This window comes from Leptosomus discolor, chromosome 27, assembly GCF_034619465.1.
Source record: "Leptosomus discolor isolate bLepDis1 chromosome 27, bLepDis1.hap2, whole genome shotgun sequence".
Classification (NCBI taxonomy): domain Eukaryota; kingdom Metazoa; phylum Chordata; class Aves; order Leptosomiformes; family Leptosomidae; genus Leptosomus; species Leptosomus discolor.
In genome coordinates this window covers 1,074,093-1,100,173 of record NC_141417.1, presented here as the reverse complement: position 1 = coordinate 1,100,173, position 26,081 = coordinate 1,074,093, and the positions used below count along the sequence as shown (strand labels likewise).

At 52.8% G+C, this 26,081-nt stretch overlaps 2 protein-coding genes across 9 annotated transcripts in view; one reads left to right on the top strand and one right to left on the bottom strand.

Moving 5' to 3' along the window:
• Positions 1-5,014: 5,014 nt before the first annotated feature.
• On the bottom strand, positions 5,015-7,388 carry TMT1A (thiol methyltransferase 1A). The gene is made up of 2 exons (XM_086478683.1): positions 6,777-7,388; positions 5,015-5,841 (listed from the first exon to the last, which is right to left on the bottom strand). Exons 1-2 carry the CDS (start codon positions 7,278-7,280, stop codon positions 5,605-5,607), a joined length of 741 nt encoding a protein of 246 aa, XP_086334809.1. The 5' UTR covers positions 7,281-7,388; the 3' UTR covers positions 5,015-5,604.
• A 16,503-nt stretch (positions 7,389-23,891) lies between these two features.
• Positions 23,892-26,081, top strand: part of SCN8A (sodium voltage-gated channel alpha subunit 8) — a 42,960-nt gene continuing 40,770 nt past the window's right edge. For all 8 annotated transcript variants that reach the window (XM_086478589.1, XM_086478587.1, XM_086478584.1 and 5 more), the window contains exon 1: positions 23,892-24,167. In XM_086478589.1, coding sequence (XP_086334715.1) covers positions 23,892-24,167 — 276 coding nt within the window. The remainder of the gene's footprint in view (positions 24,168-26,081) is intronic.

Genomic DNA, 26,081 nt, shown 5'->3' with positions numbered 1-26,081 from the left:
ATGGCAAGTGCAGCGCTCGCGGCATCCACGGCCTTGTTCCTCAACAGCAGTTCGGATTCTGCCCGTCCTCTGGGTTGAGCTAGACAAGACAGAGATCCCAGGAAATTTTGGGATTGTTGGCCGCAGCCAACTCCAAAACTCACAATCCCTTTGAGGGTGTTTGTCAGCGCTAGGGTGATGGCACGCTGGCGCTCTGCTGCTGTCTCCCTGTAAACCAACAGTACAAAACCCCCTAGTAACACCTATTCCCTTCCAGGAGACCACGTGGAATTCCGTCAGTAATGCATCCGCTTTTTAAACTTTTTTTAACCAGCTACGTTAACCAGCCAGTGCTGATGACAGTCGTACATGGGTAGTGGTGCACAGACAAATTAAGATACAGTTGGGTGTCGCTGGGTGCTACTACCGTGACTGGAGCACCGCGCCTGCTGAGTTTCAGTGTCTCTACCTAAAGTTCTGTTGTTTCGCTTTTTGCACCTTTGCATTCCAAGGCTTGGCCCCCCCCAAACTTTCCCACTCCTCAGTTACTACGGGAATATATCGTCCACACGAGGTGGGAGTACCAAGAAACACGGGGATGAATACCCCACCCTGCGTCTGCGCCGTATCACCTGCTTAAGGGAGAGCTGCTGGGGAAGGCGGGATGAGTCTCCAAGTACTTACGAATACATTAATGGGTTTTAATTATAAATGTCTCCGTATCGCAACGGGTGCCCCAGCTTTTGCGTGCGGGTACTTTTGACCTGAGAACGGTCTTTTCTGAGAAAGAGAGGCTGATGGCTCAGCGTTTCCGTAACAGTCTTGCCATGGCACTGAACCGTGTCACTTCCCAGCGCTGCTGCTCGCTCTCAACAGCATCAAAACAGGCGAGATGCTTGTGTGCTGCCTGCGTTCGGTGATGCCTGCGTGTGTGTGTGCATCCACACGTGTTTGTGTAACGCAGAAATCACTGATCTCTTTGTGGCGAGTGTTGTATAAATACCTTTGAGTTCTTTATCCCTGGTCGTCTTCCGAGTGTCACTGAATTCTTTGTGGTTTTGAGGCGTGTTTTTTTTTTCCTCTGGAATCACCATCTCGCCTCTCTTTCTATTTATGGTGCTGCTTCTGCAGTTCGACGTGTTTTCTGTTTAGTATTTGTGCCGTTTTGATTAATTATGCTACAAGGGCTGGTCGTCACGATGCCCCTGAGACTCTGGCTCGGGGGTTTCTAAGTGGCAGGTTCATTCTCACCCAGCAGGTATCTGTGCCTCCGGATGGCGAGCCAGCGCAAACCCTGCGGTGACCCAGACCTCCGCACAGAATCGAGCTCAGACTGTTGCCCGTCTGCACCAGAGCCCTTGCAGGCGCTAGAAGGAACCATTTCCCCTCGTGCTGCTTTTACCGCAGCCGAGGCTTTGCCTTTAACAGAAGGCAGCAGGGAAAGGTACGATGTTTGTGCTGTTGTGTGTAGCAGTTCTTACTGTGCTCTTTTTTTCCTGTTTAGGTGGCTTAAGCATGTTTCTGTGTCTGTTAAGACATGTACGTAGGGTAGGTTGTGCTGCCTCCGGTGGATTTAAGCTCCAGTGGGGTGAGGGTTGGCAGACTAGGATGTGATGTAGTTTTTGCAGTTCTTTCTCTGAAGAAACATCAGTGCTAACGATAGTGCTCAGAATGTCAGAGGGGCCGTGGCAAACCAGCTCGTACGATCCCCAGCTGTCCTTGAGGCTTCCACACGAGAAACACGCACCTCACGAACGGGCGGCGTGTCAAGTTCGTGCTCATTGTGATTAAAGTGAGAATGGGAGGGAGTGCAGCCAGCCCCAAAACACACGGGGACTCCTGAGTTCGCAGTGCACGGCATCACAACTGGGGCTTTTCAATAAAAAAAGTTACTTCTAGCTGACACCTTTGAGTGTCTGTACCGTGAATCTGAAAGTCAGGCTAGTTTATTTTCCTTTTTTCATGTTCTACGTGGAAGAAAGGCTAGAAAAGGTACGCCTTTGGTTGCCTCCATGTGATCTAGTCTGTGTGCAACGGAAAAAAAAACGCCGAGAGCAGATACTCAGCTGCAGAAGGATTTAATGGTGTGGGATGAGACTGTAACCTGACCAAAGGCGGTTCTCTCGCGGTGAGCGTGAGGGACTGGACCCAGTGTTAGTGGTTATAACTTGATCAGCCACACAGGCCCATCGCTGCCTTTTCCCGCGGTACGTGCCCCACCAGTGACAGAGCGTCCGGACTCCTTGCCAAGGGGGTGGAGGTGCGCAGGGGGCAAGCGGGCGGGCCGAGCAGAGCCCCTGCAGGTGCTGCGGCAGCACCTTCAAATGACACAACATCGTTTCCAAATGTTTCTGTCCCCGGTTCCAGGTGCTCAGTGATCTTCTGGTATTTACTTCTGCTGCGTGTGTGCCGTGTTTCCAAAGGCTGTGTCCGAAACAGCTCTCCAGGAACTTGGGTCCCTAAGAGAGAATTCACGTCTGTTTTACAGTTGTTTTAACCAATTGTTCATCTCGTGCACCTTTAGGAATGTACACTGAAAATTCCGTAGTAAATATTTTCTGGAACAAATCCCGCTTATTCCCTTTGTGCCTGTTTCAACCACTCGCTTTGCCCAACGCTGTTATGGCTGTTAAGGCAAATTCCAATTAATGATTTAAACTGATACTCAGATTCTGCTGCCCACGCCATCTCGGCAGAGGCCATCCAGGAGACGTTCTTTCAGAAAAGATAAAACCATGGATTTACTTCGCAGAAAGGAAGTAGGCTTATGCCCTCAATGCTTACAAAGACGGTGCTTGTGCCCAGATTTGGGAAATCCATTGACTAGAAGTTACAAATAATTAATATCAACGTAATAATAGATTTAGAAATAGGGCTGGAGTTATTCAAGTAGGTTGAAAAAAATCTTCACTGATATTAAGCAGGAATTGAATTCGGCCTGTGACGAGCAAAGGGCAGGCTGTAGGATTCAGATTAACCTCCAGAATTCTCCAGAGTGTAAGATAAAATTTAAATTGATTGTTTGTGACATATTGCCTCTCTAAACTGATGTTTGTAAAAGTGCATTTAAAGAAACAAGGAACTGGTCTGACACGGTCCTGATAAATGGTGCCAAAATTGTTGGTTCTGTTAAACTGGAAAAATGAAAATTGTGTTAAAACTAATGAATGGCGATGTTTCTAAGCTAAATAGCTCAACGTTTTCTTTTTGCAGTGAGCTTTACTAGTTTAGAAAAATCTATTAATCAGAAAAATTATCGCTTGGGGAAAAAGAAGCCCCCAACCTAGCAAAAGTGTCACCTGGATCAAAACCAAACGACCCTTGATCAGCAATAACAACGGCTGTTCTGGGCTGAGCCAGAGGCACGTATCCCAGACCGGCCGATGTTGACTTATGCAGATGTAGCTCTGCCTCCCGTGGGGGGCTGGCAGCCGTCCCCGCACATGGCCGTGACAGCGAAGGTGACAACGGGGACAGTCCTTGGGCCATGGAGCCATGACCAGCCCCTCCTACAGGAGACAGGAGGTGCAGAGGTTGGGTCTGCACCACGAGGGCTCGGGCTGTGTGTGTCCCGTCGATTTGCCTCTTGTTCGGCGATCCCCGGCGATGCTTTGCTGACCGGCCGTGCCCTCCGCACCACCAATCCAAAGAGGTATCGGCACAAACACCAACTCTCTTCCTGTAGTGCCGTGGCCAGCGGTGAGCGCCCAATTATCAGGAATGAAATCAATTAAAACTCCACGGCCAACGTGTGCGCATCGTGCCGCAGCTCGGCCAGCCCGGAGGCCAACTGACCACGGCCGTGCTCCGGCGTCAGCGTCGCCCGCCCAGGGCCGTGAGACGACGTTGAAGAGCGGCTGCTGTCGCACGCTGCGGAACAGCGGCGTCAGTTCCCTCGTTCAGCGCCAGGAACGGAGCTTTGGGTGCACCAGCAGCGTTTTGGCGGGGTTGGGTTTTTGTTTTAATCGACAGGGTGCAGGACCAAACCTGCGGCTGGAGCCTGGCCATGGTAGAGCCCGGGGCTGTTCTCCCGAGTCGTACATCTCATCTGCTCACACGTGGGCTTCTTGCGTACGGATTTATTGGGAAAGCAAGTTCCAGTCGCTGCCACCGTTTGGTTCCAGAGGAGCAGGCAAAGCTTTGCCGTGTGTCTGCGGGGAGCCAAGGCCCAGCCCGGCCCCTACCCCTCCCCGCCCGCCCTCGCAGGCCCCCCAACTGCTCGCCACGGCCCTTCCCACACCCGCTGCTCCGGCACAGCCACGCTGCCCTCCGCGGAAGCCCTGGGGGCCGCGGCCCCGGGCACGGTGCCCTCAGGAGCAGCGGGAGCCGTGGGCGGGCCGCGCCCCCGCCGCCGCCTCCCGTCGAGGGGCACAAAATGGCGGCGGGGCCGGGCCGGGCCGGCGCGCGGGGGCGCCACAAGGGCCGCGGCGCCTCCTCCCGCCCGAGCCGCGGCACCGGGCGGAGAAACGTCCTGAGGGCGTTTAACGAGGCTGTGAACGCTCCGGTGGCCGACGGCGGTGGAACCGGCGGCGGGGCAGGGGCAGGCGGGCAGACGAGGGACGGCGAGGCAGCGGTGAGTGTTGCGGGGGGAGGCAGGGCGTGTGCCGGCCGCCCCCCACCCCCGGCCGGTGTTCGGGAATACACATGGCGGGTGTTGGGGGTCGGCGCCTGACTGCTCGTTCGGGGAGGCCGCGACACGAATGGCTGTGATGGAGCGTGGGGAGACGGGAGCGGGTTGGGCCCTGCGCCGGCAGACCACGGCTCGCCGAGCCCGGGCACTTCCCGGCGTGGGGAGCACCTGAAGGAATCCTCTCCCAGACCCAGAAGTTCTCTGGAGTTAACGCGGTTTTATTCTGCCCGTTGGGCTGTTGTGCGTCCTGCAGCTTCCTCCTGGGATCGGCCGTGGGCCACGCTGGGGTCGGCAGCCCAGGGGCTTCGCGGGTGTTTTGGGAACTGACCCTCGTCTGACACTTGAATCGGAAGCTTAATTAAAGCCCTTCACCGTGTGTGATAAATAATTTTGTCCCAAACCAGGTTTTTAATCAAAGTTTCCAATTTATTAAGTGAACAGAGATAAGCAAACAGCGCTGGGTGCGCCAGGAGTCTCTGCTCTACCAGGACGCACACCGAGTTCTAAAGGCAGCGTCTTTTATATTCTTAGACCAGCGTCGTGACCAATCCCCTTTTCTGTTGGGTCTTTTGAAAGTCTCGAGGTCTTTGTTTCTTGGCACATTTTTCTCCTATTGGATCCTTTGAAAGTCTCATGGTCCCATCTTTCGGGGGGCTTATCTAAGCAGCGGTGACATCAGCTCTAAGCGGGGGTTTTTAAGAAGCGGTTACGTTGTTCCGAGCAAGAAGCCCACTTGTCTATATTTTACTCTTACAAATTCTCAATTTGATTCAAACATTCATCACAATTATGATATAGGTTATAGTGATTACAAATTACTTCAGATTCACACAGGGTACAACAATTACATTTGTCACACCTTATTCTATTTTGACACGAATCGTGCCTATGTTTTCCACACCATGTTATCTAGATGCAGACATCTGGATTAGCCTATGCCGCGTGGTTTGTGTTAATTATGTGGAGGAGTTTCGGGGGGGGCAGGGCGGCGTGAGTTACTTCACTGCGTAGCCGACGATGTGAGGCCGGATGGGCGTCCAGGGCAGCTCTATGCTTATGTGTTGTAAGTTCAGCTCCGAGAAGTTGGCCTGTTCGAGATTCTTCCATATCTCTCTCGTTAGGCAGCATCCATCAAAGAGGAGTTTCCAAGTCGGGTAGCAGACCTGCTGCCAAAAATACTTCCAGCTGGAAGGATCGGCAGCCACGTGCTCCAAGAAATAGAAGGCGCCTCCCTGGGGAAAACAAAGTCTCCTTACGGTGCCGCGCAGGCGCTGGGGTGATGCTGAACTTCTGCCTCCATCCCACCTCCTCCCAAACACGGGGCAGCGCTTGCGCAGTTTGCTCGCTCCTCGGTGTTCTCCCACCCCTTCCCTGTCTGCTTTTTGCTTTTGTGGTGTCAGTTGGAATTAATGGAAGCAGGAAACTTGCCCAGATTCAAAGTGCCTATTCAGAAGTGTGAAGGTTGTACTTAGCTGGTCCCTTTTTTATTACAGCAATAGTTTGTTGTCTTTTTGTTTCAGTTACGGTTGCTAGCACGTCATTTTGTTCAAAGGAAACTAATAGAAATGTATAAATCCTACTTAAACCCCCCAGTTTTTGACAACCCAGAGGATCGTCTCAAAAATGCCATTTTAAAGGCTGAAAGTCTCTTGCAAAAATACCCCAACAAAACAGCTTTTTTTAATCTTTAGCTTGATTAGTATACTGCAGGGGATGAAGGCATTTAATTACACTGGTTTAGTCATACAGGTGGATCAGCCCCGCTTCTAAGAGGTTAAAGCAGCTTCTTTGAAGTGCATGCTTTCAGCCTTGGCCAGAGCCTTCCCACCCAAAGAGAATCTGCTGCGGTGGGGGAGGGACAACACCACAGCAACCAATTCTGCTTTAAATGCTAGACCCTAGTCGCTTCCAAAATTAGGGGCAGTTCTAGTTAGCAGGCTGTGACTCTTAGTGTTTTACTTTTAAGAATAGCACAGACTGACCAACGTGTTGCTGCTGCTTTGCACCATTTAGCAGAGCGGAGTGGTTGTAGGGAAATAAACTGGGTCTGGTTTGTAAGCTCAAAACCAACTGGTTTTGTCTTTTTTTTTTTTTTTTTTTGCTTTTGGTGCGGTGCCTCTGGAATAGATGATAAGGTAGTAACAAAACTTCTTATTCAGGTACTCACTGGTCTGAGCACTCGCAGTACTTCCTTCAGGGTGCCGTTCACGTCGTGCACAGAGCAGAGGACCAAGGTGCAGACAACAGCATCCACGGAACCGCTGGGCACCTGGTGCAGGTCTTCTCCTGCAGCTACCAGGAAATGCTCGTAGTGGATGTGCTGGTTCTTGCTCATGTTTCTCAAAAGGCCTTTCTGGAAGTTGGGGTTTAGGTCGGTGCATGTGACTTTGCAGCCCGGCGGGTAGAACTGGAAGTTAGGACCTAAGCCGGTCCCGATCTCCAGCAGCTTCAGCTCCCCTGAGGGGCTGGTGAAGTCGGATAGATTACGAAATAGCTCCTGCTTCTGCTTCTTTGCTTTGTTTTCGTGAGTTGAAGAAAACTTCTCTAAGAAGAAAGGAAAAAATACCTTCTTGCAGAAAGGCCCCCATATGCCCAGGAACGACAGTAGGTAGATGGGCATGGCGAGCAGCGCGAGGCAGGCGCGGAGGAAGAGGACGCTGGCCTCTGCCATTTCCAGCGCGGGGCGGAGGCTCCGTGCTGCGCAAAACGAGTTCTTCCGTGTATCGGAGCCCTTGAAATTCTGGCGCAGCTGCGTTCCTGTACTTGCTGTGTCCCTCTGGAAGAGTATTCAGCTCCTTGGACTGATCTGGTGGACTTTTCCCCAAAGCTGGTTTTGCAGTCCGGTCACAGGCGAGGGGGGGCAAAGCAGGACTGTGCAGTCCGCCCCGCCGTGCCAGCAGCGTCCCGGCTCTGGCAGAAGAGGAGCTGCCAGTCTGTTATGTAACCGGGATAAACTAGGCAGTACAACTTTGTATGCAACCGCTGGCAAAATGTCATAAAATGCCCTAATTTGGTGTTTGGGAGTTTCAGGTTACAGGTCATATCTCTTAAAGCAACAGTATGTTGTCTTTGGCGAGCTGAGGGAGGTTAATCTGAACTCTGGATTTGCCGTAGGCGTTTCATTAGGAGATCGATTAACATTTCAGTTAAAATGCCTTTGTTAGGAGTTCATTTACCGCCCCGTTGTAAGTAGCTGGATGAGCTCCTCGGCCACCTGCTCTGTGCTCTCTCTGCAACAGCCCCTTTCAGTCTTTCCACTTAGTGGACGCCTGAAATACTTTGGTACCCGTGTTGTGGAAATCGCTCGTGCCAGCCACCGTGACGAGGTGCGGCTCTAGGTTTCAGCAAGCCAAAGGGAGGTTCTACTATAAAGTCCTTTTTATTAATAGTGCTACCGTTCAAGCTGGGTGCTCCCAAAGAGGGACCTTGAACCGAGAAACCCCTGGGCAACTACAGAGCCCGATATCACTACTGGCCCGAACCGCCACGCTGGTTCGGACCAGTAGTGATATCGGGCTCTGAGGTCTTCCCATTCTTCCCTGGGTCCCCTCGTTGTCTCGAGGCGGGCTGTTTCTTATCTCTAAGGTTGCAGTGTCTGTTTGTGAACAGAGCTTCCTTATCTCGTGGCTTGGACCAGTTCCGGGGCCGCCTTTTACTCAGCTGGGTAAAAGTTTAACAAATTTAGGTGGAGATTGGCAGCCTGTGGCCTAAGGCTCCAGCAAATTTAGCTCCTAACGCTGAGCGTGGCGTAAGTCGTACAGCAAGTCGCACACGTGTGGACTCCTTGGCAGTGAATGAACTTGCTTTTGTTGGTTACCTTCGAGAGCTTTGATGGGAGCCGTGGAACGGGGATCAAACCGTCTAATGCGGCAATGGCTGCCTACGGTCCATGGCCTGGTGTTAGGAGCTTCATCAGCCTGAGTCACCCACGAATGGGCCGTTCTGCACCGAACGCATTCGGTAAAACTTCAGCTTTGCAGTCGCCAGCGCTCTTCCTCAGGACTCGGGAGCAGCGTGGATTAGCCACTGGTGTTTAACTGCTCCGCTCCAGGGCAGCCTAGGGCGGGGAGAGGAGGGCTCCAGGTCGCTCCGAAGGGCAGTGCTGTGGTGAATGGCACCGGAGAATTTTGGTTTTCTGTCGAGTGAGAGGTAGTCCCGCTGTCCGGCGAGTTACCTCCTCCCTCTAGTGGTAATAAAGCAAATGGAAAACCCAGCGTACGGCGGCATCGTTACTGGACCGCTTTATTAACGAACTTTGTCCGACCTCCGCCCCTCTGTACCTCCGCCTCGTGGCAGCTACGTTAGAGAAACAGGTTTGAACAGTGGGGCTTAGACCAGTTGGGGGTGTGGGGGGGCATGAAATAGAGACATTAATGCGTTGTCTTCCTATAAGGATGGTCTGTACCAGGTTTTAATTCCTTGCTGCTATACTGAGGGAAATCAGGAGGGGTGAAACAGTGGCTGAGAGAGCAGCACCTTCTCTTGGTGTCCGCCAGGAGTTCGGCTGGGAAACATTTCCAGTGAGACTCTGGGCTTTTAGAAGAGACCTCTGTAGGGTGGGATCTTGGTTGGAGGGAGAGTAGGAAACGAAGAGTTGAGGCACAGGTGGAACATGGTGGTAGGGCAGGACGGAAGGGCTGTAAGGGCGTGGCTGCGCTGGTGACAGCGTTTTGCTGCGGGGACGAGGTTCTTGCCACTGGTTTTCTCCCCGTGGGAAGAGAAGTTCTGCTCCGGCAGCGGCTGTTACCCCTGCACCGGCAGCATCAGCACGGGGCGGCCGGTGAAGCGGCGGCGGCGGGAGCATCTCCCTGAATAAACACCGGTCCTGCCGGGGGGGGGGGGGGGGGGGGGGGGTGTCCGAGAGTGCCTCCCGCCTGCTGGGAGCCTCTTACCGGGGAGAAACCACCCCCCAAACCCACCGGTGCGGTGCTCGTCCGTTCTGCAGGCGGGGCCGCGAGGGGCGGGGCCGCGAGGGGCGGGGCCGCGAGGGGCGGGGCCGCGAGGGGCGGGGCCGCGAGGGGCGGGGCCGCGAGGGGCGGGGCCGCGAGGGGCGGGGCCGCCAGCCCCCCCTCCCCGCGCTGGCAGCGTTGGGCACCAGTTCTGCTCCGCGGTGCGGAGCCCGCTCCAGCGCGGCGCACCCAGCAGGGCAGCAGCGGCGGTGGAGGAGGGGTCCCTGGGGCTGTGGCGACCCGGCTGTCCCCGTGTAACAGCCCGGGCATGTTACAGTCGCCCCAACCATGGAACTTGGTTTGGCTCCGGCTGGCTCACACGGTGCCTGGGACAGCCTCGACCGGTCACCTGCAGCAGCACGTGTCCCCCCCCTTCACTTTGGAGGGGGGCATGGAGGTGACCTGTCCCTGCCCACAAAGCCGAGGAGCTGCCTGGGCGGTCCGGAGGTCGCCACACCGAGGGGGAAGGGAGAATCGGGGCTGTAATGATTAAATAGGGGAAAGGCGATATCCTTATCAAGCAATTATTTTATTATTTTTGGTGTGTGTGCTGAGCAGCCATGTGCTCTTTAAAGAGGCAGCACAGCGCCGGGTGGTGGTTGTTCAGATGGAGGATTACAGAATTACCTTAGTTCTGTTGCCTCGCTTCTGGGTAGTTTTCTTCCCTTTTAGCCCAAGGAGGGACTTTGCGGTTTTCCCCAGCTTCACTGTTCTGATCACAGGCAGGCAAACCCACCAGCTGGAGTTGCAATATGTATCTGCTTGGCAAGGCAGCATTGTTTTGGAAATACTTTCAAACCCTGCGCATTTCCCAAGGATTCCCTCTCGACCCACATGGGGGTGATGGACTAGATGGCTCAGAAGGGGGGCCTGGGCAGTCTGTGGAACCATAACTCTGCGCAGATCCTCATCCCCCTCATCCAGGATAGAGCCTCTCCCAGGCTGCGCCAGCATCCTGGGGTCAATCAGGAACTTCTTGGTTTGTTTTGTTATCACTGTTCGACCTCTGAGGGTGCTGCCCTATTTATTTCTTTAAGCACTTTGCTTAAAGGTATCTTACACAAACTGTAATAACACCCCTGGGGCCCTAGAGCGTCCTTGAAGTATTTCTGGTGCGTGGCCAGCCCCAGAGGGACCCGTGTGCCCACAGTCCCCAGCAGCTCCGGGGGTGCCCTAGTTGGGAGCCCGGGCGTCCTGCTGCGGTCCCACCCGGGGTGGGTTCACCTGCCGGCCTGGTCCCTCCGGCCGCCGCCAGCACCTTTGCCTGGGTGCAGCGCTGGGTGCTTCAAGCTGCTGCTCGCTGGGTAGAGAAGGTGGTTTTTCTTACATTATGTGACCCAACTTTGATGTTTGGATGCTTGAACGCTCTCTGTTTGGGAGGTACTACCCTGTTTCTTAGCAGTTTGATATCGGTGGATTTTTCCCCTGTATTTCAGTGGGTTTATTTCCCCTTATTTCACATCTGCTGGAACTTTAAGCGTTCGTGAGAACCAAGCTACAGAAGGTCCAGTTCAGGCCGAAAATTGCTCAGAATCTGTACCTTTCTGTAGCAGGTTGTTTGCTGTGTGTGTAACTGCTTTTGATTACTTACAGCTGGAGATATCTACATTTTTTAGGTTGCCGCTGCCCTTGTGTTCCAGTAGGGCAGTCACATAAAGGTCAGCGATGCAAAGCCAGGGCAGATGTAGTTCTTGTGTCGTTTCGAAAGCGAGAGAAAGGAGTTCTCCAGCACAGCGCTGTGTCCCGCTAGCTCCTCTGCTCAGCGCACAACTCCTAAAGCTCTGCTCGGAGGACAGAGGTTTAAAATTCTGTGAAGAGGATGTTTCTGCAAGGTGGATTTTTTTTTTTTTTTTTTTCTAAAATAGCCACCTAATACAGTGTTTCAGGTTGTTCTTTAGCAACGCAGGCACGGTCTTATCGAGAACAGGAACGACGTAACAATAAAGATTGATCCCAAAATTGCAGCCATAAACTATAGGTGTAACATTATAGGCATAAATTCTCTGTATAAAGGAGGAGGAGCTGTCGCTGTTAAATGAAGAGGGGTAACTTGGGTCAATTATTAGTACTCTCTTACTCGCTGTATCACTGAAGAAAGCAGAAATCTGCATGTACGGTGGGGTTGCAGCTGAGGACAGCATTCCGCAGCAGGCTTCCACCTCCTCAGTGAGCTGCTGGGCACTGGGGAGCTCCGCAGCTCCCGGAGGAACCTGCCAGGTCCTGGGGAAGGACCTTTGAGGAGAGATCTGATAGCCCGGGCGGCAGCGAGGAGGGAGAAGCCAGTGCAATGCCTGGATCTTCCAGCCCAAGAGCATCACTGCATGGACAACATAAACGTCATTTTGGCACTTTTGAATTTCCTTTGTAAAAATCTTACTGTTTCCAGGTAGTCCAGGGGTGAGGTCACGGGGCTCTTCTTGCTGATGCGGTCTGCGATGCGCGTGGCCGTTTGAAGTTTTAGCTCATCCTGAAACTGTAACCAAAATAAAAAAAAGGGGAAAAAAAAAAAAAGAGTTTGGCTGGTGGGAAGTTTTCCTTGTGCTCTGTTCACGACACCTGTGTCAGATCGCGCTCTGCGGGTGCGATGACAGGACTTTGGCGGCCGCTTCTGAGGTTGCTCTGCACGGACGGTCAGTCAGGCTGCGGTACGGCTCCGACCTACACAAAGTTCGGCTTTAAGAGTTAGAAATCGTTGTTCTTGAGGCACGTTCGTCCCCGGCCCCTTTGCACCCCCGCCCGGGGCGCTCGGGCGGGCAGCGCCGCTCCAGCGCCGCCGGGTTTTTCCACCGGAACCGCGATCGTTGCCGGTATCTCGGAGAATCGCGGTGGGGGTTGGTGTCTGTGGTACCGGTACCGGCTGGGCAGGCCCCCCCGCTCCTCCCTGGGCGGCCGTGAGCACCGGCGGGTCGCTCAAGCTCGGCTTAACCCGGCCTAGAGCGGAGCCCCTGAAGCCGGGGCCGGCGCTCGGGGCGGGGGGCGCCGGGGCCGCCTCGCCCCCCAGGTAGGGCGGCACTCGGGGAAAGCGGCTCCGATTCGCGACGAGGGCTCCGGAGCGGGTCGCGGGGGGCGGGGGGGGGGGGGGGGTATTTCCCCGCACCCCCCAACTCCTTCCCGGCCGACAGGCGCCCGGTGCAGGCGGCGGGAGTTTCGCCACGCTCCCTGAGGCGGCGGCAGCGGCGGCGGGGGCCGGGCCGGGCCGGGCCGCCGTGCGGGGCGGGGGGGGGGGGGGGCGGGGGGGATGGGGGGGGGGGGGGGGCAGCGCAGGCAGCGCACCAAGATGGCGACAACCGCAGTTCCTCCTGCAGCTCCCCCACCTCCGCAGTCCAGCAACGCCTTGCGGGAGACGCGCTAGTGCAGCGGCCACAGTAAGTTGCAGCCCCGGAGCGGGGACCCCGCGGGGGGCTCCCGGGGGGTCCCCGCCCTTGCTCCCCGGAATTTTTTTTTTTTTTTTTAAATTCATTCCCCCCCCCCCTCCCGGCACACGCTCTTCCCCCTGCCCCCCCCCCCCCCCCCCCCCGGGCGGGGGCTTTGCCGCAGAGCGATTTTCCGGCGGCTCTTGGCTGGGATGGGGAGCGATCGTTGGTGCAGTCGGGAGCCGGCGAGGGAAGGGGGAGCAGGGAGAGCCCCCTGCCCCAAATCCGCCTCCTGCAGTAGCGGCGGGCTGCAGGGAAGGGGGGGGCCCTGGGAGCCTTTCCCCTCTCCCCCCCGGGAGGAGAGTTCGCCCCGGTGGATGCCCGTTCGCTCTGCGCTCGGGGAGGGGGTACCGGGGAGCCCCCGCTTCCCTCCGCATCCAACACCGCCCTCCGCGCCCCAGCGGCAGCCGGATCCTTGGGGCTCCCGGGGCAGCCCCTGCCCCAGCCGGGGGAAGGTCCATCCACCCTCTTCCCCCCGCTCTCGGCTGCAGCCCGAAGCCCCCGAGCCCCGCGGGGAAGGAGGGAAGGGAGGACCGCCAGCCCTCCAGCCGGCCGTCACTGCGGCCTCGGGTCAGCCTTCCCCCGGCTGGCAGGGGGGTGCTGGGAGGGGGCAACCTCCCTCTACAGCCTGGACCAGCGGGGGGTCCGCTTGGGCCACCTTCTCCATCCATCTGTCCATCCCGGGGAGCCCGCGGGGCCCTTCTCCCAGGCCCCTAAATTGGGGGCTGTGCTCTTTGTCTGCATTGTGGGGAGGGATGCTCGGAGTCCTCCTTGGTGTCCCTTCCCCCCCCAGCCCTAGCTGCAGAGCTGGTACGTCCCCCCCACCCCCCCTTCTCTCCTACTGTTGGGCATCCCGAGACTCCTGCTGCCAGGGGAGGGGGAGAAGTTGGAGGACAGTTTTGTGGGGGAGATTCATGGGGCGGCTCTGAGGCTCCAACCTGACCCAGATGTTGGCATCACGGTTTGCCTCTTGCTTCCTTCCGCCACACAGATTTTGGGGGAATGGTGAGGGCAGATTTATTTTATATTTTTTCCTTCCTGGGGAAAGAAAATTGCACGTTCACAAGCTTTTTCTATTAAAAATCTGAGTGTCTTCTTCCCCTCCCCCCTCTCCCTCCTTTCTGGTGCAAATTATGCCCAGCTGATGTGGGGGTGGGGAAGCTGGAAGAGACGCTCCACGGCAGTAGCTGCAGATGATCCGAGGTGAAGTCTAAAAGTCTGACGGGAAGGGGAGCATGTGTGAGCAGAAAGCCCGTGCGTGAGGGCCAACACAGCTGGAGCTGGTCTTACTGTAGGGGCCCGAGCTGGATTTTGGCGAGGGGTCCCAGGTGTGGTAGGCTCATCCGCCGCTGGCTTTCCGTGCGTGCCGTGTTGCAGGGGATCAGCGTGAGATCCTTGCGGAGCCGGGGTCGGGTTGTGGGGCGCTGGTTGTATTTCTGCTGTGTGTAGACGTGTAACCTGGTCCTTGTAACGCTGCAGCATTCCACCCCCAACGGGAACCCATGACCCGTATGTCCTCGTTTCACACTGGGGAAGGTTTAATTATGAGGAACGAGGGTGTCTCGGAGCCCCATCGCCCCCTCCCACTGGGGTCTTTGGAGGCAAAAAGGGAAGAACCATTACATCAGTGGTTTTCTCAGGGGTGCTGGCTGGCAGTCCCGGCTCGGAGGGAGGGGGCCTGGAATGATTCTTGCATGGGAAGGCTTGTTTTTCTGCGTTCGTGATGGATGCTCTTCAGAAAAGAGACCACGGCGCAGGACGGGCGGGGGGGTAACCCCCGGGGGCGGGGGGGTAACCCCGGGGGCGGGTTGCAGGGTAGCCCCAATGGCGGCTGCCTTTGAGCACCTCCTTCCCGGGGGGGGGGGGGGGGGGGGGGGGGGGCGAGTTCCCCCCGCCGCTGCCCGGTGTTTTCCCGTCGGAGCGGGGCCGGTGGAAGCGGCGGTGCTGAGCGGACAGCTCCCGGGCGGCGGGGCCGGCACCGCGGCCGCGCCGAGCCGGGCCCGGCCGGGGCTCCCCGCCGCCCCCGGGCCCGGCCGTTTCCCGGGGCTCCCCGCCGCCCCCGGGCCCGGCCGTTTCCCGGGGCTCCCCGCCGCCCCCGGGCCCGGCCGTTTCCCGGGGCAGGGTGCTGTTGTGTAAAGTTCGTGAAGGCGTTTTTAATTCTAAATAGCGTCGGGTGCTGCGGAGCGAGAGGAGTTAATGCGCCTCAGAGCGATAACGGAATGGCCGGGGCCCGCTCCGGTGGGCGGTTTTCCCTGCGAGTGGGTCGTGAGGCCTCGCAGGGCTCGGGTGGTCGCGTTTTCCATCTGCTGGGTGTCCAGAAAGTCCACGGTCTTGGCTTTGGGGGTGTTTAAATAGAGCGATTAACAACGTGACCGAAGGGCTGCTTGATCCTTCCTCACATGTTTCAATGCTTCTACAGTGTCATTGATCCTGGGTGAAAGGGCCTGGACCTGCTACAGATAATTTAACCAGTTATATAAGCCCACACGTATGGCTTGTGCCTGGATCATGGTATAGATACCGTACTGCTTGGTGGAACAAGTACAATTATGTGAATATTTCGAGAACGGAGGTGGCAAGCTAGGTTTCTAATAAACAGAAGAGTGATTGCGTGTTGCCAGAAACGGAGCTTGGATGTGCTTTCGTTCTCAGCTAAAGGAGGTGAAATAAAACAGAAACACAGTCGACATTCAGTGAAAATGAAGTAGCTTGAAAATCTAAATCGTGGCATCATCTTCCTCCTTTTTGTTGTTACGTCTGCATTCACTTGCGGGCCTGCCCGGCTCCTTCAGCATGTGTTTTCATTAAAATGAACCGACAGGGCTTTACATATCAATTGATGCTTACTGGTTTTCAATGACTGGAGGGGTGCCTGGCCCCAGAGGCCGTATGTGAGTCCGGGGCATGCCGTGTTCGTGCAGTCACATGATTTCCATTCGCTATCGATTGCCTTCCTCCCGAACCGGCTGCTGCTGCCATTGACATCAGCAATATACCGGAATCAATAATTTGTTGTTGTGTTCAAAGAAATGGTCTGGATTAAAGGAGGTGAGGTAAAATAACAAAACAAAAGCGCTGGAGTTGAGAACAAGCGTGGGGAAAATAATTTAAGAAACCACAGAGAGGAGATTGCATGTGATGGCTTATGCTGGTGGTAGCAGGGTAGAGAGTTGTCACCGTTGGACTATTGGCTTGAGTCTGGTGGGGTTCAGGAATAACTGAGCGCTCGGACTTTCCCTGTTCTGCCCTGTTGTTCCACTTCTGTGCGGAGGGGACGGTCACTAAGCTGGAGAACACGGATAGAGAAAAGGTGGTTTATTGCTGCAGGGGTGCGTTAAAAATCCTCCTTGACATTAGCTCGGGTTCAAGACTGGCCTTTAAGACTTCACATGAACTTCAGCCTTATGAAAGCCTGTCCAAAGTTAGAGTGACTTCTGCCTTCTCTTCCCTCGGTTTTGTCCTGCAGTGAAGTGTTATTCCTGCCTAATGGAGCCCATCAGCATACAGGGTGTTTTAAGCAGGAAGAGTGGCCAGCAGGGACCGGGCTGTAGCAAAACTGAAAATGCTCCTTTCTGAAAACAGCCATTTCCACATGCAGGAATCTTGCTAAGACCTAAAAGTCCTGTTCCATGTTACTCATGCTGCTCCTGTGCCAGCAGAAAGGTATGAGGAGTTTATAAATAAAGTATTCTGAGCAGTTAATTCCATGAGGATTTAAAAAAAAACAAAAACAAAAACAAAAAACCAAAAAAACCCCCCAGCAATGCTTTTCATTGTCGAATGGCACATAACTCATTGTGAACTTCACAGGTAGTGGCCTTAAAGTTACATAAATAAAACCTTCATCACTAGAGAAGTAGGGGACAGAAAATATTGGAAATGACTAAAAGCCATCACCTTTCTCTCTTTTTCTGTTGATATTTACACTGTCACTTACTTTTTACTGCAACTCCCCATATGAATTTAAAACCAAATAAAATATACACACACGCAGTTACTCGTTTATATCTGTTTGGGCCTGCCCTGAGACCATCCAGCTGGACTCCTGAGGGAGGAGGCGGCGCTTGCTTGGGATCAGAAGCTCCTTCAGCTCATTGTGGCAAACTCAGCAATATTTAGCGCTCTCTGGCCATTGAGATGATATTTCTGTCACTGAGTTTTGAGGAAGGATACTTGAAAAACAGCACTTGGAGCTCATCACAAATAGCTCGTGTGTCTGTCCCCAGTGCTTCGACTTACCTGATTTTCTTTTCATGGCTAAGGGCATGCCCAGGTGTCAACGGAATTGTGTCTATAACTGATGCTGGACAAGAATATTGTCATTCTGAAGGCAAGAGGAACAAGAAGTTGTCTGTGTTTCCAGGCGTGTTGGATTCCCAGCAGTTCTGTGGGAATCCAAGAGGTGTCAATGCTCAGTATCGTTAAAAACCAGACGGGTGCGAGGGAGGAGCCTGGCGTCGTAGCTGTGAGGGTGCAGAGCTGGAATCCTCGTCCTGAGGCCATTTGTGGATTTAACTAACTTAGTGATTTCATGTGAGTGAGGTGATGCATAGGCCCTTCGGTGTGCGCTGTGTTTCACCTGAGTGGGAAAGTTCTCTGGAAACACGAGGCTGAACAACAAACGCTGCGGTTCCCGTGGCATTTCCAGCAGGAGATGAACTTTTTATTGACTGTCCGGTGAAATCAGCAGGAGGGTGGTCGTGTTGGACAAGGAGGAACAGCTGACCCTAGGGGGGTTGGGGATTTTTGTCTCATCGGATGAGGTGTGCACGGGGTGATAAGGGAAGACGAAGACGGCGTAACTCGGGCAGCCGTGAGGAAGCGCTGGGCCTGCCTGGGTTGTGTTCCAGAGCACGGCAGGAATGCTGAGGTGTCTGTTGTGCAAGAGCAGAGAACTAGAGGGGGGTGGTTTATTCTCCTTCCTTTTAGATTTATCCATATTTGTACCATTTTTTATCATACCGTTTGTAATCATACCATCCGAGCGCTCCACAACCCTAAATTAATTCCTGCAAAATTACGGTCTAGAATAACAGTTGCCTTGCTCCTATTTTATGGGTCACTGATAGGCTGAATGAACGGAACGAGGAATTCAATCTAGGTTAGTGTCTTACCTATTACACAATAACTACTTTGAACCCAGCTTTTTTCAGAAGTTAGGCTTTGAAAAGGGGAAGTTGAAGCGCTGCCCTTCAGCTGGCTTAGGCTGTGTGACCCTCCCAGTTCCTCCGTGAGACTGGTGATGAACGCGGGTCAGCTCTGAGGGCCGGCTGGCGGGGAGCTGGGGTGAGCTGTTGTCAGCCCTGGTACCGTACTGAGTGGGGTTACGGCCATCGATCTGCTGCTGCTGGGGGTCGAAAAAGCCTGCAGTACTAGATCTGTAGTTTCTCAGGTTTTTATTGAAGCGTCTCTAAATATTAATACGTTCACTAATGTTTTTCTGTGGCTTTTGGTTGCTTTTGTGCTTCTCTCTCCTCCCTACGTTTCTGTTCATTTTTTTGCCCTGAGAGGGGTACGTTCAGTTCTGCCACCCCTGTTTCAAGAGCGTAAGCGCTGCCTTGCCCTGTCCAGAGCCTGCCCTTGAGCTCTGCTTAGAGACGAGCGCCCGGGAAACTTCTGCAGTGTTTTACATAGGGTGGGGAGAATGAGCAGCAACAAAACAGTAAATATTACTTGAAAGTGAAACTATTTCCTCTTCCTTCCACTTCGTAACATCAGATGTGACCTGAGAGCTTCTCTAAAGGAAAGGCTCCTCCTGCGTCTCAGCCAGCGGTACTGCTGTACCGCTTCATTGATAAAATTGGCCCGTTCTAGACACACAGAATTTCCTGCAGGTGGAGAAGGTCGGTGAGTTCTTCTGAAGGCTGTTTCCAGCCATGGATTTTCTCAGGCGTGGATATTTTGGTTTGGCTTGGAGTTTTTTAGGCTCTCGTGCAGCAGAATTTCAGAGGGCTGTGCATCTACACTATGTTTTCCTTTCTGCCCCAACCCTGCGTGTTCAAACCGAAAGCCATGTGTGTCTGTGCGGGTTATATAAAAATTCATGCAGAAGGGCTCTCTCTCGAAGGAACTGGAAGACGTACTGTGAATGACTGAATCTTGCCAATTAATAAATGAAGAAATGTATTAAAGCAAAGATACTGCCTCAAAAGTGTTTTTTAATTTATTTTGACAATCAGCTTGAATAATTTATCAGAATATTTCATAATGTACCAGTAAATGGACTGCTGGGAACATTTAGAAAAAATAATTAAGTCTTAGCAACTGGGCACCTCAGTACAGATTTTTTTTGTGGTGTAAAATCTTTGATCTTTGAAAAATGCGTGTGTAAATAGGCAGTCTGGCCCCAGGGGGTTCTATGCACTGAACTCCAGGTGCCTGGGCCAAATCCCTGGGTGCCCTGAAGTCGCTGGGAGCGGCACTGCTGACCCCCCAGCAGCGCAGCGTCCCTCCCGACGCACCTATCTGTGGCTCAGCGAGGCACGTACCCTCTTCTCCCGTGCTACCTGGATGGTCTTTGTCACAGTCCTCGGAATGTTTCTCTTGTTAGAGGTTGAGGAATCAAATGTGGAAAGTGCTAAAACAAATTCTAGCTTTATCCTTACCAGTTGCTGTATATCCCAGCAAGACCATGCTCAGCTGTAAACTCAATTTTAGAGGCTTTTTAGACTAAAGCAGCTCGCCGTGCCGCTTCAGCAGAGCAGAGGGGCCATTGTGGAAGTGTCTTTATTGATGAAGGTGAGGATGAGCCACACAGAACAGGACTTGTGGACTCTGGGGTTCAGAGCTGGCTGCGCGGGGTGCGGGGAGGTTTCTGGTGGCTGGAGATGGTATCGGAGGAGGCGGCTGTTACGTATGGCCCGTTATTAACTGCGCTGGAGCCTGGGAGAGTCCCAGTGCTTGGGATCAGCGTCCAGTTCTACCACTGGTTTCCACGTGACCTTGGACAAGTTGTTTTCCCCTTTTATAGCTCGCTCTCTCTCTGCAGAGGAACTTTTCTACTTAAATCCTGAGATCTTCAGGTTGAAGATCGTTTAATATTTGGTCGTTCAGTCAACATATGGATAAGGACTCATTTTTGTAATGGTCTTTAAGCAGTAGTTTTATTTTAAAAAATCAAGTAATTAGAAAATGCCTGGTGTTTTTTGAATACCCTCTAGTAACTAATTGAAACACATGAAAAGGGAAGGGAATGAACACCAGCTCACCCTCTTGGTTGGGCTTCCCCCACAGGCCTCTACCATGGAAAGTTTTACCCAAACAGGCAGCCCGGAGCCTGAACTCACCCAGTGGCAGATGTGCTGACACCCTCATTCCGTGCAGCTGGCCTGGGGGGGATTTGGGGTTTTTAGCAGATGTTCATGCACTTTAAACTCATTCCGTTCTTTCAATGGATACTAAAAACCCCCTCCTTGATGGGCGTTTGAGAAATATTACTGTACCCTCCCGTGGGCATTTTTTGTTCTTATTGAGGTTTCCTTTTCTTCCTGCTGAGAAAAACAGTAAATCTTGAAGGTGGGAATCCCTGATACTCTCACCATTTTTTGCTTCAATACAGCTGGAGTGCCCCACACCCCCCGGTTGAACCGCTGCTCCTCGCTGGCAGAGCGCTGCGGGTGCATGGCGCGGCGGGCTTGGTGGGGCTGTGTCACTGGGCCGTTCCACACCGTTTATCTGCCTGGTTGTGCTTTGGAAAATAGAACTAGCACTCTGAAATATCCCAGGTTGTTACGTCTGAGTGTGCTGAGTAAAGGGAAGGCTTAGGGGTTGGCTCTTGGAGCTGCAGAGCTTGGCTCGTCATCATCAGAACGTGTAGTGCTGCGCTGTCAAGGATTTAAAAACTGCTCTACAGGTCTGATTTAAGGAATTAAACAGACATTCCATTCCCATCCTTTTAGTTTACGTCCTCATTTTGTCCATTACCTTAATGTGTGATAATTTCCTGGGAAAACAAATGAAGTCAGGACAGACAGGACCCTCCCGAGAAATGAGAGCCCCACGTCGCTATTACGTGTTGAAATTAAGCAAACAACAGCCCTACGAGTAGTACCAAAGGCTGGAACAAAAGCAGTTGCTTCTTGTCACTTCAGAACGGTCTGCGCCGCGTGTGGACACGATGAGAACGTGTAGCAGGAGGGAAACTCGGCCCCTGGTTTATCGGTGCAGCGTCAAAGTGCCTCGTGACTTACGGATAGACGGGACCTTTGCAAAGCCGCTGTGATGTGCAGTTGTGCGCCAGGTTTGGGTATGGGTGTGTTACCGTCCCGTTTTTTGGTTCATTTGCTTTTGTTTTTTTTAAATGGCCACTTATGGATTAGGCGGTTGCTCCCAGTTGCCGGTTGTGTAATTGTGCATCCAAGTCAGGCGTTTGTTTGTGCCTTCATTTCTTCCCTTTTTTATACTGTGTCCCTGAGCTACTTTGGTTTCTAAATTCAGGCCTTACATATTTATCTGTGCCATTCAATTAGACCACATCCCCAATGCTGCTATATAGTTTCACAGTATGTGGGAAATTTGGTAATTAAATGCATGCAAATGCTGCAAGAATAGAATAAATTAATTTTTGCTTAATATCATCAGGCTATTCTGTGATGGTTCTTGAGATAATGTGACCAAGATACGGGCTTTTCTTTCCCCCTCTTGCCATCTGGTTTGGGCCTTTGTTGGTATTACTTTAGAAATACCTGGTCGAGATTACATGAAAAGAACCCCAGCCTGGGCTGTGCTGCGTAGTTACGTAAGAGGGGAGATCTACACTTAAGTTTTTTAGATCTCCAAATAAAACCTAAGATGGAAACAGCGCTTCAGTTCTCCAGGTGTGGTGCAGCTTTAGATTTGCATGTGAATCGGAGCCCTCAGAAAGTGTGTAAATGGCAATGTCACAGCTCGAGTGAGGCAGCTGCAAGGAAAACCTGGAATCCCTGGGAAGGATGCTTTGCACTAGATGTTCTGGCGTTTGGAAAGGCCCCAGGTACTGTGGGATCTCCAGATGTTGTTAAGAAAAGGACTCCCTTATTTCTGTGCTGCACTTATGCGTGGAGTCCACCGCAATCCACAGAAAGTTGGGATTCTCCGTTTCGGAGCGTGCCTGTGGCTGAGGCTGGGCAAACGTGTCCCGGCTCGTCCTGATGGATGGGAGCGTGCCTGCCTCCGTGCCGGTGGTGTCTGGCTGCTGCGAACTCTTCCCACGTGAATACTGTACAGTCTTCAAAGCCAGGGGCTGTGAAGACCATCGGTGGCCAACATCATGCTAAAATAGCTGAATTTTAACAATTCAGTCCTATATCATAGTTTTCAAGGAATTTGAAAGTCATTGTGCTTTCAGAAATTCCAAATCTTTAATATGTATCTCGATGCTGTGTGCGTGTCAGCTTAAAAGATCTGACCTGACCGTGGATCTTTTTTCCTTACTGAAGGGACCTTATCCCGCATAGCTTTTGGATTCTTTCTGTGCCGTCTACTCGCGGTTATTTTACCTTTCCTCTTGAATTTGTTGCCGCTTTGGTGTTCAGGTTCCTCCCTGAAGTGCCAAGCCATGTCAGGGCTGGGTTGTATTCCAGCCTGCAGTACTGCAGTGCTGTTGCATCAGTTCAGGGTTTCTGTAATTCCTCTCCTCTCTTGGCCTCCTCTGGGAGTGGGAAAAGCTTGAAGAGGTACCGGCAGCTCCAAATGCAATATATTCTTGTTGCTGGTTCTCGAGCGAGTGCTTGGCAAAAGGTGCAAAGCTGCAGAGGGTTTGTAGGCGGCTGGATTCAGCTGAACGAACTTCCTCGCAGCTCCTCTCTCTTGTGGGAGTGGGGGGAAGAGAGCGCGGTGCTCTTTGGAGGGACAGTGCGAAGCCCTGTCCGAGGTCTGTGCTCCCGCGCAGGCTGGAAGCTCTGCGAGGTCTTCCTCAGCTGTGCTTCTGTACCTCGCCCACCTCCCTTCTCTTCAGTTTTTGTCCTGGAGAGGTGCGGATTTGCGTTCCGTGTGATGCAAAGAAGACTCTGTGTTCTAACCCGCATATTATAGGCCTTTAACTTTCAGAGGTTGCTGTTGTCCTTGATGAAAGTCTTTTAAAATTATTTCATTCTTAGGGCCTGAAATGAACAGAGACCCTGATCATTATCTATGTGTAAAATGACAGGGTGAGAATTGACTTCCCGCAGTAGAGAAGTGGCGTGTGCCGGGGGAGGAAGGGCTGAGCCCGCTGGGCGCTCGGTCCTGCCTGCAGAAGCGTTCGGGGCCCTCCCTGGCCCACGCTGGAGTCACCAAGGAAACTGCTCCCGAACCGCCATAATGTCCCACAGGACACGAAGGAGCATTTTTTGTCAAAAGAGCTCAGCCTGTTCCCTGTTGGCTGCTGCTCTCGTACACCCAGCCCCGGGTTACTCCTCCTTCGCCTCGTGCTTCGCTGAATGCCTCGGTAGCGGGCGAGGGGTGAGCTAACACCCGGCCCCGGCCGGGTGAGGCTGAACACCTTGGCCCGGCCCCGGCAGGAGAGCAGACTTGGAGTTTTTGTCTAATAATCAATTTGCTAGAGAGCAATGGTAGAATCATTTTTGCAGGAAAATACTGGTTTTGATAAAGCTGCTTTTCAGCAGGGTTTCGTTAGTCTGGGGTGGAGTTTGTGTGCAGGAGACGCCCCGATCCGGGCGGCCGCCAGCGGGGAGGGTTGGCGGGCAGGGACGGGCAGGGTCACCCGTGTCCAGCACTGGGTGCCTCTGCCTGTAGCTCGTGTTGGGACCGAAAAGCAGCAGGTCTGCTTGCCCGGCCCCGTGAGGGCTCGAAGACCAGGGTTGCTTTTGGATCCCAACGCTCTGTGCTTGCCCGTCGGGTTTTGCGGTGACTGACTTTGTTCTGCCTGTGCTGTTTGCTCCCCTGCAGAGCTGACCTGTCCGGGGCGCAACATCACTAAAGAAGCTGCTGCAGGATGAAAAGATGGCAGCACGGCTGCTCGCACCACCAGGCCCTGATAGTTTTAAACCCTTCACTCCGGAGTCTCTGGCTAACATTGAGAAACACATCGCAGAATTAAAAAAGAAGCAGCGGCCAAAGCAAGACAGCAGCCACCGGGATGACGATGAAGACAGCAAACCAAAACCAAACAGTGACCTTGAGGCGGGGAAGAATTTGCCTTTCATCTACGGGGACATCCCAAAAGGCCTGGTTGCTGTACCACTGGAGGACTTTGACCCTTATTACATGACCCAGAAAGTGAGTCTGCAAGAAAGAAGTCGCTAAACCGCCTTTTTTCTTAGGAAATTGCAGGTTTGGGTATGGTTTAAGTAGAAGACAAAGAATGGAGTCTTTGGATGGGGCTTGTTTGTTTTGTGGTGTATCTTTCTTTGAGGTTTAATACAGATTTTATGATCAATCTTTAAGCACCTGCTTGGATGGAGTTAGGAGAACAAGGTCTGGAAACTAAAAATAAATAAAGGTGTGCTAATGTGACAATTTTAACCATGAGGGCAACAAGAAGAATTTAATTGAGGGGTAATGGTTTTAAGTGTGTATTTCATTAGTTGCATGGAACGCCATCTGAATTTGATTGTTATGAAGCAATGGGATATAGAATCATAACAAAAAAGATGTGAGAACAAATAATTAACTTGCTTTCATCTTCATAATTCTTATTTTTAAAATATATTTGACTGTGGAATTAAGATGATATGGCAGGAGGCATTTATGGGTGCCGAGATGTATTAAGAAATGCAGTGGTGTCATGAGGGAAGTGGTGAGTAAGCAAACACTATGCTGGAAATGGAGGGGAGGGATCTTCTACTGGTGGAATAAGGAGACCGTGGTCACTGATTTCCTTAGAAGGCTGTGTGACTTAAAACTGGGGTTCTTTTCTACTGTTTAATTTTATTGCTTTCTTTGTTAGAAAATTAATTTGAATACACTGAGATAATTACCACCTATAACTCTGGCTTAGCTGTGCTGCTTGCGAAGCTGGAGGTTTGACCATGTGTGTGTCAACAGTTGTGATGTGACCGTTCAAAACTTGGGTGGAACGGCTCTCGCGTAGAATCAGTAAGTTGTCACGGGTAGTACAATGTCTTACGACTTTGTGTTGGGGCAGACATTTCTTGCCACACTCGGAAGTGATTCTGTGACGGGCAGGGCGCTGTTCACGTGAATTCAACTGAACTTTCTGCTGGCGTTGGGTATGACTTCTCTGCATTTACGCCGGTGAATGTAATGCTTATTTGTTGTGGCAGTGGTGCCAGGAGGACAGGTACCAACCCAGAACAGGGCTTTGAAGTACGGTGATTTGTCTGTGTGTTGAATCCTGGGCAGACTGGTGTTTGGTGGATGTTGTGCCTAAGGAAATGTATTGACAGCTGCTGAGAAGGTAGCTTGCCTTATCCCCCAGAAATACTTTCTGTTTATTAAGCAACTATTTTCTCTTTGTTAAACGAATCTGGTGTTGCCTGGTTTTGGTGTGGGCAGCCGAGAGAGACGCGTAGCTGAAGAGCAGTTCCCAGGATCTCTTTGGCTGTGTGTGGCCGCTCGCGCCCCACCGAGGCAGGTGGGGTTACGAAATGTCGTTGCAAATCCAAGCAGGAGCGTTTTGTGCCCCTGCTGGGTTCGTGTAGTTGGAGGGACAGTGTATGAGGGAGAACTGGGCCGTGTTCTTTCTAGCTAAAATGGGAGGGCAGTGCTGAAAGGGCAGAGGGCACTGCCGTGTCCGGGAGCACTGGGCAAAGGCTTCTTCGTTGTCTCAGTGCTCCACCAGAAGTCGGAGGCAGAGGGGAACCCCGTTAGCCCTCACGCTTTATCAGTCTCCATATTTGCCTCCCAACGCGATGCTATTAATAAATCTTTCATTTTTAGAGAAAAATAAGCCACATTCCCAACTTGGAAGGCATCTGTCTTGTCTCCCGAAGAGCGCCGTACGGTTCTGCATGTAGCCGCTCGCAGAGTTGCTGCTGGCTGGGTGTGCCTGCGTGCGGGGATGCGAGCTCTCCCCGGAGCTGGAGCAGCTGCAGATGGAGGGGAAGGTTCTGGAGACAGGAGACAAAACTCGCACAGCCCTGCCAACCTCGTACTTGCTGTTCTGTGAAAAAACCTCTTCCCATAACCACTGGATTCACGTTTTACCGACTGTTTCTTTTGCATCTGCTT

Bases quoted from the DNA above. Each gene is read 5' to 3' on its own strand.
- TMT1A (XM_086478683.1), bottom strand. From the start codon at position 7,280: ATGGCAGAGGCCAGCGTCCTCTTCCTCCGCGCCTGCCTCGCGCTGCTC. The intron at 5,842-6,776 runs GTGAGTACCTGA...TGTTTTCCCCAG, and splicing joins TACTGCGAGTGCTCAGACCA to GGAGGCGCCTTCTATTTCTT.